The sequence below is a fragment of the Gymnoscopelus braueri genome (genome assembly GCF_963280865.1).
Source record: "Gymnoscopelus braueri genome assembly, chromosome: 17".
In the NCBI taxonomy this organism is placed as follows: Eukaryota; Metazoa; Chordata; class Actinopteri; order Myctophiformes; family Myctophidae; genus Gymnoscopelus; species Gymnoscopelus braueri.
In genome coordinates, this window is record NC_137617.1 from 34,266,490 (window position 1) to 34,278,569 (window position 12,080).

General features: G+C 41.3%; 1 protein-coding gene across 2 annotated transcripts in view; it reads left to right on the forward strand.

Moving 5' to 3' along the window:
• The first annotated feature begins 629 nt into the window (after positions 1-629).
• Positions 630-12,080, forward strand: part of abca5 (ATP-binding cassette, sub-family A (ABC1), member 5) — a 35,172-nt gene continuing 23,721 nt past the window's right edge. The window contains exons 1-6 of one of the 2 annotated variants that reach the window (XM_080456001.1): positions 630-768; positions 2,974-3,128; positions 8,816-9,005; positions 9,988-10,161; positions 10,666-10,763; positions 11,687-11,913. In XM_080456001.1, the coding sequence (XP_080312127.1) occupies positions 3,006-3,128; positions 8,816-9,005; positions 9,988-10,161; positions 10,666-10,763; positions 11,687-11,913 (812 nt within the window). In that variant the 5' untranslated portion in view covers positions 630-768; positions 2,974-3,005. Of the gene's footprint in view, positions 782-2,973; positions 3,129-8,815; positions 9,006-9,987; positions 10,162-10,665; positions 10,764-11,686; positions 11,914-12,080 lie in introns of both variants that reach the window. The other variant, XM_080456002.1, reaches the window with a different exon arrangement.

Below are 12,080 nucleotides of genomic sequence, written 5' to 3' on the forward strand. Positions count from 1 at the left end.
TTTACTGAAATACAACTTGAAATTAAACCTGTAAATTATAAATAAGAAAATGTCATTGCTTCGTTGATAATGTCTTATAATAATTACATTTAAATAAAAAGGCATTTAATCGCTGTTTAATTGGAGTAAACACACTACACGAGCAGTGATTGGCCAACGTGACATTCTGGGACGTGCCTGCCAGTGTTGCCATGTCACTTTATTATAAGCGACTATGGGCTTGTTTTTCTCCGAATTTGCTTGTAAAAATATTGGTAGTTGGTGCCTGGTTGCGGATTTTTGGGCTTGTTTCCAAAGTGTATTATTTATTATCAAATAGTTGCTTATTTGGGCTTGTTTCCTAATGTCGTTTAAAGCAGTGGTTCTCAAACATTTTCATGTCAAGGACCCCCAAATTAATGTAATTGTCCACCGACCCCACCATCTGCAAATATTTTGTGCCAGGGACCCCCATGCAAGATTTGCGTTGTTAAAATATTCAAAATTTTCCCCGTTTTCCCCCCAAGATCTTTTTTGAAAATAGCCAAGCTCACAACGCATGGGTGCTCGTGGCCTTAGTCGCTTCTTTTTGGCTTGTTTTCCCAGACCTGGTTGCTTGTTTCTCTCACAGAATCCGGCAACACTGGTGCCTGCATCTGACAGGCGGAAGTAGGCAGAGAAACATCTCTAGGTTTGGTTTATTGACACAAAAACAACACCCGAAAACTGAAATGCGTGGTCGTTGACTCGGAAAATCACCAGAAAGACATGCCTTAACGTATTATATACGTGAGTATCCTACGTGCTTGCGTTTCTTTCATAGCGGTGTTATTTATGTGAAGATGTTGTGTTGGTTTAGCTCATGCTAGCTTTGAGTCGATGATGCTGCTGCAGCCCAGCGTCACCTTCTTCTCAGCTGTCGGCTTGTGCATTTCTTTCCACGTCGCAACGGCAGCGAATACACACGTATGCGTGGAGGAAAATGTCACATCTGATAGCGTGCAGTTGTGTTAACCTTAACCCAGCCAGCCAGCATCGTATATATCTGCAGGTTGGTTACTGGCTAACGTTAAGCTAGCAGCTCCTCTCTGCATGAAGACATGTTGTAATGGTCGTGGTACATCCCATCATGTCTCTTTTAATTTAAAAGACCGACTTATAGTGAATGTCATCTGGACTGTTATGGATCAAAGACGGTCATCTGTCATGACCGTCATGGATGAACTTCAACATAGTGTTTGCATTTTCTCCCTTTTTGGCCTGCATATCTATATAAAAGTTTAGATTTCAAATATAAAGTTCTTACCCTATGGCCACGGATGTTACAATTATGTACGGGTCCCTCATAAGCACCCGAGTCTTCCGTGTTGTTAAATAAAAAGCATTTGAATCCGATTGGTGGCCATTTTCTCATAGAGTTATAATGTATTAGAGTGCAATACATCTACCAACCGATAGGGTCGCGTTGTTGAAAGAATTATGGAGGAAATACGAAGAAAATGACCACCAATTGGATTAAAATGCTTTTTATTGAACAATACGGAAGATACAGGTACTTCTGAGGGCCCGTACATAATTGTAACATCCGTGACCATGGGGTAAGCACTTCATATTTGAAATTTGAACGTTCATGTAGATGTACGGACCAAAAAGGGACAAAGTACAAACACTATGTTGAAGGTCATCCATGACTGTCATATAAGATATAATATATGACTGTCATATAATATATGACAGTCGTATCAGGGCATCTGGACTGTATAGCTGTTAGCCGGTACACAACTACACATGTAATAGCTCAATAAAGAACCTCTCACTCCGCTATACAGCTCCGAGATGAGGTTCTAGGTGGTTACCTTCCAGAATCGGGTGAACGTCCGCCAAGGCTCCGCTGTTTACCCTTTTGTATATGTTGTATCCCAAAACTAATGGTAGATTCCAAGCCGCACGGATGTTTAAAGTTTGGAACGGAGCATAATATTTTAGGAACGGAGCGAAACTACCCGTTTAAATCGCTTATTTAGTCAGCCTGTGGCCATGTTTCCCATTGTAGCCAAACCGGGAGCAGTACTGGCAGCGGACGTAGGGGGGTTTTCCGGGTTGAATGGGAAACATGGCCACAGGCTGACTAAATAAGCGATTTAAACGGGTAGTTTCGCTTCGGACCTAAAATATTATGCTCCGTTCCAAACTTTAAACATCCGTGCGGCTTGGAATCTACCATTAGTTTTGGGATACAACATATACAAAAGGGTAAACAGCGGAGCCTTGGCGGACGTTCACCCGATTCTGGAAGGTAACCACCTAGAACCTCATCTCGGAGCTGTATAGCGGAGTGAGAGGTTCTTTATTGAGCTACACATGTAACTGCGTACAGTAACGTACGTTATGTGATAACTTGCCTTGGATAGTGGGATATACATTCAATTCATCGAAACATTTAATGACAGACAAATATACAATACTATGATATATAAATGTAAAGTATACATGATGTGAACATGCACCATTATCAGACTTATTTTTTCCTTCAACTTCTTGTTTATGCCCCAAAATGACTGGATTTACAGGTTTTGTAGCAATTGTTGAAATATTAGACCTTAATTGTCGAATGTTTAAGCATGTTCTAATCGTTTATACTTTACTTTACTTAAAAACATTTTCCAAATATTAAATTCTTTTACATTTAGGAAAAAATAGCCAATTTTAACGCCGAGGTGCCCACTCTTCTTTGGTGCCCACCTATCTTGTTACCCGATAAGTGTACAGTTCTGAAATCGATGAAATGCACAGCCGACAGTGAGTGAGCCAATGTCTATTCATTAATGAGCTTTGCATTTTACCACTTTCAGCACCTCACACAGCCAATGTTACAGCAGTGTGTTAGAAAATGTACATTCTTTGTAGAATGCACATCGCCCGAGAAGCCTTTTACAACAATGTCGTGGTGGTAGAAGCATCTTCATTTGGCATTTTGTTTGACTTGACTTGCAGCTGAGAGCACATCTCTACCACACGTCAGCCAGATGAGGCAGGCTGCGAGCATGCAGCCCATATATAGGAGAGATGCGGGAGTGTGGCACCAAACAAGAAGTCTTCTCTACAAGAACCTACTGATCAAATGGAGAACCAAACAGCAGAGTCTGCAGGTGTTGTTTCTTCACTGGATATTTCTGAATATTAAGGGTCAATTAATAGTCAACTAATCGGTCGGTTTGTTCTTGGTTGAGCAAGACAGTCAGATGACTGGTTGTTTTCCATGCTGTTTGTCTCATGCATATCTCTTGTAAACTCTAGATATAAGCCATGTCATTCTGCCCGTCTATGTGTCTATCAAGTTACATTAGAACGTTCATTGTTCTGTCAGCCTCATCATCACCAACCAGAAAAGGCTGGTCATGATTTTGTATGCAGCATAACACAATTATACAGATTTGTTGATTAAATCAACTAATTGGATAGTCGACAAATTCCTATGACTATGAGTCAACTAAGAATTTATTTAGTTGAGGACAGCCCAACGGAATATGTTGATTTTGCTATTGATGCTATTGAACTATATGTGTTGGGGTTTAATTCTTTGTCTACGTTTTTGGTGTTGCAACTCCTGTGCCAGTACTTCTCTTACAGTGGAACCAGTTGGCACAGTATCTAGTTTAATTGACTTGGAATGTGGATTGACAGTTGCCATTGTGAGGTGTGAAAGATGTCAGCAGTAAATCTGGACTATACTGTAGCCTTAAAGTCTTTTAATCGTGTGCAAATTAATTTTTCCGTTATGCAATTTTCGTGTTAGGCTTATTTTTGATTCCTCGTTTATTACTGTTGGTTTCCCAACAGTAGAATGTACCTCTCTTACATATTTATCCTAATAGTGGGATTTGTGTATTTTTATTTAACAACCGGGGTCCCACAGAGGTCTATACTTGGCCCCCTCCTTTTTTCCCTCCACACCAAATCTCTTCCCTGGAAAAAGCAGATTTTCCCTGAAATAGCCGTTCTATAAGCTAGCAGCGCCGTTGTGTTGTGATGCGAGCTTGTAGATCCATCGGCTATAATAATTGGCATTAAATGCTCACCTATGCCCAGAAAACAGATGCTAGGGTTCATGTGGTTAAAAAATGAACAGTTGAACCAGTATTTAGATGCCCATAACAGCTCACGGCTATTTCACATTAAAAAACTACAGTATTATAAGTGTATTTCATTAGTGATGAGCCTCATACATTTTGGATCTACTAGTGCATTATCATGGCCACATTGTCTGTTTCTCCAAGTCCTCAGTCTCTCTCTCTTTACTTATTATGGCTATACCTATACCTATTTCTGCTGCAATGACATGTTAACACACACGTTAACCTGCGGCCACTGCAGTGAGCAACAGGGGGGAGAAAATAAGACCCTGATCGATTCTCTCCTCTCGGCAAAGCACTTCCCAACTTTCCCGCGTTTGATTTAGGAATTGAGTAAAAATTACCATTATGCCCCCCTTCCATCTTCCCCCCCCCCCTTTTCTGTCTTTGTAAAACCATGCATTTTTCATTTGGATTTAAGTTGCACTAATGCATATTTAATGCGTGTCTCTGTTTCGTCCTTTCTTCCCGGCGGCCTCCTGGAATGAAGCAACTGAAAAGAATAGTGCATAATAGCACTTGTTCTACCCTTTCTTCCAGAGACGTCAGTAGCGGTGCAACGGTTAATCGAACTAATTGATTGATAACCGATAATCAATAATTTAATACAATAATCAATTAATAACCCATCCCTATTTTGACTATTTCTGCATGACACCATCGTTTGAAGAAGTATAAAATATAAGTAATAAAACACTTCTTGATTTATCAAAGAAGTAATTGATAGAATAATTTCTAAGAAAATAATCGACAGTTGCAGGCCTAGATGGCAGTTTGTCATCAGATGTCTTGACGCTCATGCAATCCTTCCAGAGCTTGTTAGGTGGGAATTAATCATGTCACATGCTCTTATGTGCCAGACTCAACAGCACTGTCAACAGCTTTGACAGTAAAGCTATTGATTTGTCTGGGCAGGCTAACAAAGTGTTTACCAGATGCATTTTTTGGGTCTGTTGTGTACAGTATATGACTCATCCCTGCATTAACCTAAATCTCTAAGGGTCTAGAGAGACCTATGCTTTCTTGTGTTAGTCCCCTAGGATGCTGTTTCCTGTTTGTATACAATGCAGTTATACCTGATCTTCTGAAAGCAACACTGTATGTTTTATGTCCTCTCCTGACACAGAGACTGTAACACCCGGGACTCAAACCCGGCGGGTCTCCCGCGTGGGAAAGCAAAAAGGGCAGCCACTGAATGGGGTATCAGAAGTTCCACGGTTTGAGGCTATATAGGAAGTGTGACAGTAGTCTCGCTGTTTCACCCCTGCTGCTTGCAGAAGCAATTAGGCTCTATTCAAGCGGATGGGTTTTTGGCCGAACTTTACGCTTGATTTTATTACCTTTTAATAAATTGTCATAAATACTATATGCTTCCAGTCGCTAGTTTAAAGTCTTCTGTCAATCACCATGATCTGCGTTTTGGTAAATGATGGTCCCATTTATTTTAAAATTAATGATAAAGTATGTTTCTAGGGTTTCTACTTTGCTACTTTGAAATTGCTGCAAAATAGGCTTCATTTACGGTCTGTAGAAACCAATGGCGTGACGCTGTCCATATTATTTGACGGTCTATGCTTGGCACTCAGCATCAAAGGGTTGGATTGGGGGGTAAGTCCCTGCAACATACTAGCGTCATGTCCATGGGGTGTACTTGTACGTCAAGCTGCCTCATGCTAAGGAAACAGGAGATAGGCTCCTCCATGGCTCGGCAAGGCTTACTTACCATACAGATTGGTTAGAATAAGTTCCAGACAGCAGCTAATAAGGCACTTGAATGCAGTCAGCCACAGGTCCTGTCCGATACAGTTATGTCACCTGGTCTATAGCTATTTGCAAGATGTGACGACTCTCTCTCTGACGCTCAAGGTCGTGCTGTAGCATCGTGTTTACGCAGTGAGCGGTCCTGGTCATCTGTCATGGCCATGCACAGACTACACACACATGTGCAAAGAAAATGTAAAAAAAAACGTGCAAACTGATTAAAACATAATTCTGTATAAGAAGAAAACTGCCCATTAATTACTAGAGGTAGAAGCTAAACAATCTAGACCCAGCGTACATACAGTGTCCAAAACTGTTACTTTTCAGGATTCAAAAGTAGCAAAAGGAGCAGATCTACAAGCTCAAAGCGTTTACTCATAACAATATGGATGATAATGATTATAGACAAGCCCTAACAATTTTGAGCCTTTCAGCGGAACCTAGCATGTGTACTCTTTTTGGGGCGTGATGTGCACATTCTTCACACCTCGTTGCTTTTGGGGAGAAATGTCCAAAAGCGTTTCTTTTCAGCTTATGGAAAACGGAACCTGTGTTCCAGTGGGTCCAATGTAGTTATTATTTAGTCACAAGCTCTTGTTAACCCATTGAGACCTGAAGCCGATTCTACATGTCTCCTGAATCTGAATCTGAAAACTTATGTTTCTATATCAGTGGTGCTCAATCTTTTTCATGTCAAGGACCCCCAAAATTATATGTATTTGGCCGCGGACCCTCATCAAAATATTTTGTTCCAGGGACCCCCAGAAGCAAAGATTTTAGTTAAAAATGTTCGCTTTAAAAATATATATATTCAAAGATTTGCACACATTTTCACGATTTTTCAAAAATAGCAGATCTACAAGCTCGTAGCGTGGCACTCGGTGCCGCGCTATGAGCTTGTAGATCTGCTATTTTTGAATAGCCCAAAGTGTAAAATAATGCTTTTTAGCTCAAATCAAAAAATGACACAGATCCAGGTCTTAATGGGTTAATACTTTTCTTTGGTTAAGTATTTATAAAACCCACAGACAGATTTGACCGCTTACATTTCTTTTCATCTACAAGCTTCTAGATTGTATTTTTTGCTGATTTTGCATGACTCTTGTATAACAAAGTAGGGCATTCATTTACGGGAAGAAACCCCCAAAAGTTGAAATATATGGAGATGCAAGGTTTGTGCCTGACAGCAATGGTATGTCTCAGAAACACTGAGGAAACGCATCCGTTTCCTTCTGCATTATTAAATGTTACATAGGGGAATTATTCAATAGGTGCCGATAACTTAATTTGCTTTCTTTAGAGTAGAGCACAGTAAATTGATGCCCTACTTCGTCACACAAAAGTTGCAAAAATAGCCTTTCTACAAGCGACGCGTTTGGAGCTTATAGATCTGCAATTTCTTTCCTAGTTTTAAAATTTTAAATAAGAGTTTTGGACATACTGTATGAGGTTTCCACCCGACAGCGACGATTTGAGAGAAATCTTGTAGGCATGACAAAGGGCACTTTCTCTGGTTGGCTGCTATGTTTGCACGTGCCTGTAATTTCTCATGGGATTTAATGGTGACAGCTGTATTGGTAGTCCTTCAGCATGGCCAATATTGGGTCATGGTTATTGTAGAATGGGGCAGAAATTCCAGTGGCGTAAAGTAACGAAGTACATTTACTCAAGTTCTGTACTTGACTAGGTATTTTTTACTTTACTGGAGTATATCCAATTTTCAGTACTTTTTACTTCTACTCCACTACATCTCAGAGACAAATATTGTACTTTTACTGCACTACAATTATTTGAAAACTTTAGTTACTAGTTACTTTGTTGATTTTGATTATTATTACAAAACATACATGACCCACTTCCGCCCTATATACATTTCGGCCGTTTGAAAATATCTTTACAAGCTCACAATGCGTCGCATCGCAACGCATCTGCTATTTTCAAAAGATTTGTATGCATTTGAAAACTTGTGAAATGGGACATTCTGCATAATGAATACTTTCTGCTTTTGGTACATTTTGATACCAATACTTTTGTACTTTTACTCAAGTAAATGTAGAATTCCGGACTTTTACTTGTAATAGAGTATTTCTATATTGCAGTATTGATACTTTTACTTGAGTAAAACATTTTTGTACTTTTTCCACCACTGAGAAATTCACAGGAATCCTTTCAGGCTCTAGTCTGTGTGGTAGCACACCAGATACAGGCAGAATAATGCAGTGAATCTAAAACAGTCAGGCTTTCTTGGCTGCTTCCCAAGAGCCAAATTTATATCTCTGTCATAGATGAAAAGGGAATTTGAGTACAGAAGAGAACTTGACTTTATATTATATTTTAATTTTCAGTACGGAACCTCAGGGGAAAAAAAAAACATACTTCACACAGCAAAATCCTGAGGGTTATTTAACTCTGTTTTTCTTTTATTAAAGATATATATTTTTTTCTGCCTTTATTGATAGAATACAGTAGACTGACAGGAAATGGGGAGAGAGAGATGGGGAGTGACACGCCGCAAAGGTCGTCAGGGTCGGGACTCGAACCCGCGACACGCTGTTAGCAGCCTATGTGCCCGGACCGCTACGCCAGCCGTCCGGGCCGTTATTTAACTCTTAACCGCATAAATCCTAATGTCCCCATTCTACGGCGAACATTCGGCGAACACAGCACACAGCTCACAGCGTGCTGCAACACAACGCATTGTGAGCTTGTAAATCTGCTATTTTCGGTGTAGAGATTTGGTGTAGGGGGAGGAAAAAGAGTATAGTGAGCCCTGGGGGACCCTGGGTCAACTAAGAATATAGGGTTTAACTGGTTAAGAGTGTAAAAATGTGCCCATAAGGGTCCAGTCTTACACTCTTAGTGGAGTTAAATGAACACTCAGGATTGGACTTGTGCATGTACTGTACGTGAAATGTGAGCCTCTGTGTCTCCTGTGTGTCCAGGAACTGATCCTGCCGCTGCTGCTGCTCGGCCTCCTGATCCTCATCAGCACACTGAACCCTCATGTTTATTACGGAGGCATCAGCACCATGGAGCTGGACCGCGACGACTACCACTTCCTCAAAGGCCTGGGCTACACCCCCATCACCAACGTCACCAACCACATCATGGAAGAGGTGGCCCAGGAGATGCGTGAGTATCACGTGGGCCCATTAAGCCTGTTTCTAGGGGTGTGTCGTATAATTTCACGATACAACACACGATATTGGGCTCACGACATCGATACGATATATGGCACTTTTTTATTATGAAAATATATTGGGGGGGGGGCAGTGTCATTTTTTTTTTTTTTTTTTTTTTAAACGCCAAAACGATACATATCGTCACGAAAACGTATCACGATATATCGGCACACCCCTACCTGTTTCCATTGTCAAAGAAGTCGTGTTGTAATAAAGGTGTCCGACAACGGAAATAGCCGAACTACACGCTCACAACGCGTCATGCTGCGATGTGATAGCTAAGTGATCATGTGCCCTGAAAGGGTCGCCCAGTATGCCCACCCCTGTGTTAATATATAACACTTGTGTTAAATCAACACTTGCTGTCAAGAATATGCACATTATGCAGGATGCAATCCTGTCTTGCATCCTGCATATCCTTGACAGCAAGTGTTGATTTAACACAGGGGTGGCCAAGCTTTTCGGGCATATGATCACCATTGCGTCGCAGCGACCGCTCCACGTGTGAAAAAAACACCATTGTCTCATTACAGGCTGGTAATTACAGTAATACAAGTATATAACAAAGAATGAGTCAGTAATTGAATATCAATAAGAAAGATAATACAAATCTGTGGAGAAAAGATTTATGACCACCAAACAATAATGGTTAATAATGGTTGTTTTTGATCAACTCAGTTGATCACCTGATTAGCACAATCTCACCTGGTAGATCAGAAAGAGCCCTTGGTTTAACACACATAATCAGCAGAGAAGAGAGGAAACTGGCGTATGCAAATCAGTCAAGCCGCGATAAGAGGACAGAGTGCTGTCATCTCTGTACAAATCTCACTATGTAGTTTGTCACTTGTATGAAGCTGCTACAGTACGGTATGGGGTTTGTGGTACAGTACTTCGTCCCTATGTACTCATCTTGTCCTCTGTGTTTCCAGACATGCAGGATCGTCTGGAGATGTTCTCCAGTGAAGAGGACCTGGAGAACGCCAGCCTGTATGAGCCGTCGGGGTACGTCGGCGTTGTCTTCCTGGACAGCTCCGCCACTTCCTACAGGCTCCGCTTCCCCTACAACCAGCTTCCCCTACCAAGCGATTACACCGAATCTATTGGTAACAGTGTGTTGTATTGTTGCTTAGTTCCATTTCTAGGCCTACGTGATAATAGCATTTCATGTGTCTTTTGTGTAGATCAGGGTTTCTCAACCTTTCTTGGATCAGGGCCCACAATCTCAAAAGCATTCGCGGCCCACCTAGCTGACCACTTAACACGGCAGCCGATAGGCGTGCATTTTCAGAGCACGTTTATTGTTTATTTGAATGGTCAATCAATCGATCGTTCTTTCAGTGCTTTAAAGAAAAGAAAAAAAAATACTTTTAACCTTTTTTTTTAAGTGTATAAACTATATTAATGTTACATTGTCATTCGAATCTTAGTGTTTTGCCAATTATTTGTGGGCCCACTTGCAATATCATCACGGCCCACCAGTGGGCCCCAGCCCACAGGTTGAGAATCCCTGGCGTAGATGTATACTGTGTGTAGATGTATACAATGTATACAATGTTGAGGTACAACAGACTGTAATAGAAGTGGTCACTGTGTTTGCTCCCCCTCAGCCAACTGCTTTGCCAGCTCAGTGAACTGCAGAGCAGCCAATTACTGGTATTCTGGCTTCATCCGCCTGCAGTCTCTTATCGACGCTGCCATCATCCAGGTGAGATGGTCCAAGCGTCAGCAGGATGCTGCTGTCCGGGTGGCTCCCTGCGCCTGTTATTTAAGGTCACACAGAAATCGTGTAGCACAAATGGTGTCTAACTTATGCTCAAATGTATGGGCATATTTGTGGATCTTAGAAGCTGTGGATCTTAGATCTGTGTCCTTCCCAGCATTCGAACTGTCGAACGTGCTTTGAGCTTCAGGCAATACCACTTGTCAACCAGTAGTGGACTGGTCCTACCTGACCTCTGGCACAAGGGTCCAAATTGCTCAATTGAAGATTACGGAGACCACCTCGAACCACTGCAGATGTGCTAGTTCCAATTGTGTTATAACATAATCTACCATACAGATTGGTCAAAATAACGTTAGTTTTTTCACAGAAGATGTATAAATCAATCTGGATTGTAATTTTGAATTAGTTTTCTTCCCAGGTTGTATCATCATTATAGATGCCTTATTTAGAGATGGCAAGCGGGTAGCGCTTACTTTCATGAGCTGTGGCCACTTTGGGGATGTCTTCTGAGTGTGCCTATTTCTTTTTTTAAATGGCAAAAATAGATGATATAAATCGGCTATTTTCGCTATTTGACGTACAACAAATGGTAAATAAATGGTGCATTTATACAGCGCTTTTATCCAAAGCACTTTACATAGATTGTGCACAAAGTATATAGACCTACAAATATGGCTGTCCTCAAAATACAATTGGATAAATGCATCCTTTTCTTTTTTTCTGTAAATATAACTTATTATTCCCTTTAGTGTTTTTCATATGTAACGCATGTCATGATGATTAATTGATTACATTGGACCACAATAGAAATAAGCCCTCCCAGGCTTTTTGTGTTATCCTTTTAGCATAGTTATTTTACTGTACTGCCATGCTGTTTTTCAAACTGTATTCCTGTGTGTGTGCAGATGCAAACCAAACGTTCGGTCCGGAATGAGATGGACCTGCGCGTAGTGATGATGGGCCAGCCGGGCTCTGTGGAGGTGCAGAAATTCCCTCACGCCCTCATCTCCATCTACCTCGTCCTGGCCTTCACGCCTTTCGTCACGTTCCTCATTGTCAACGTGGCGGCCGAAAAGGAGCACCGTCTCAAAGACACCATGAGCATGATGGGACTGTATGACACCTCCTTCTGGTAGGTAGGGGTGGATTGGAGATGTGCACCGAATGTTTCCGGGTGGAAAACCTTGCGTGTCCAAAAATAACCCGTGTTCCAAATAGATCCAATAAGTTAGCCTTGCCGAGCCATGAGGCCCATAGGGCAGGATCTCCCGTTTCTGTTGCGTGAGGCATGTAAAAATA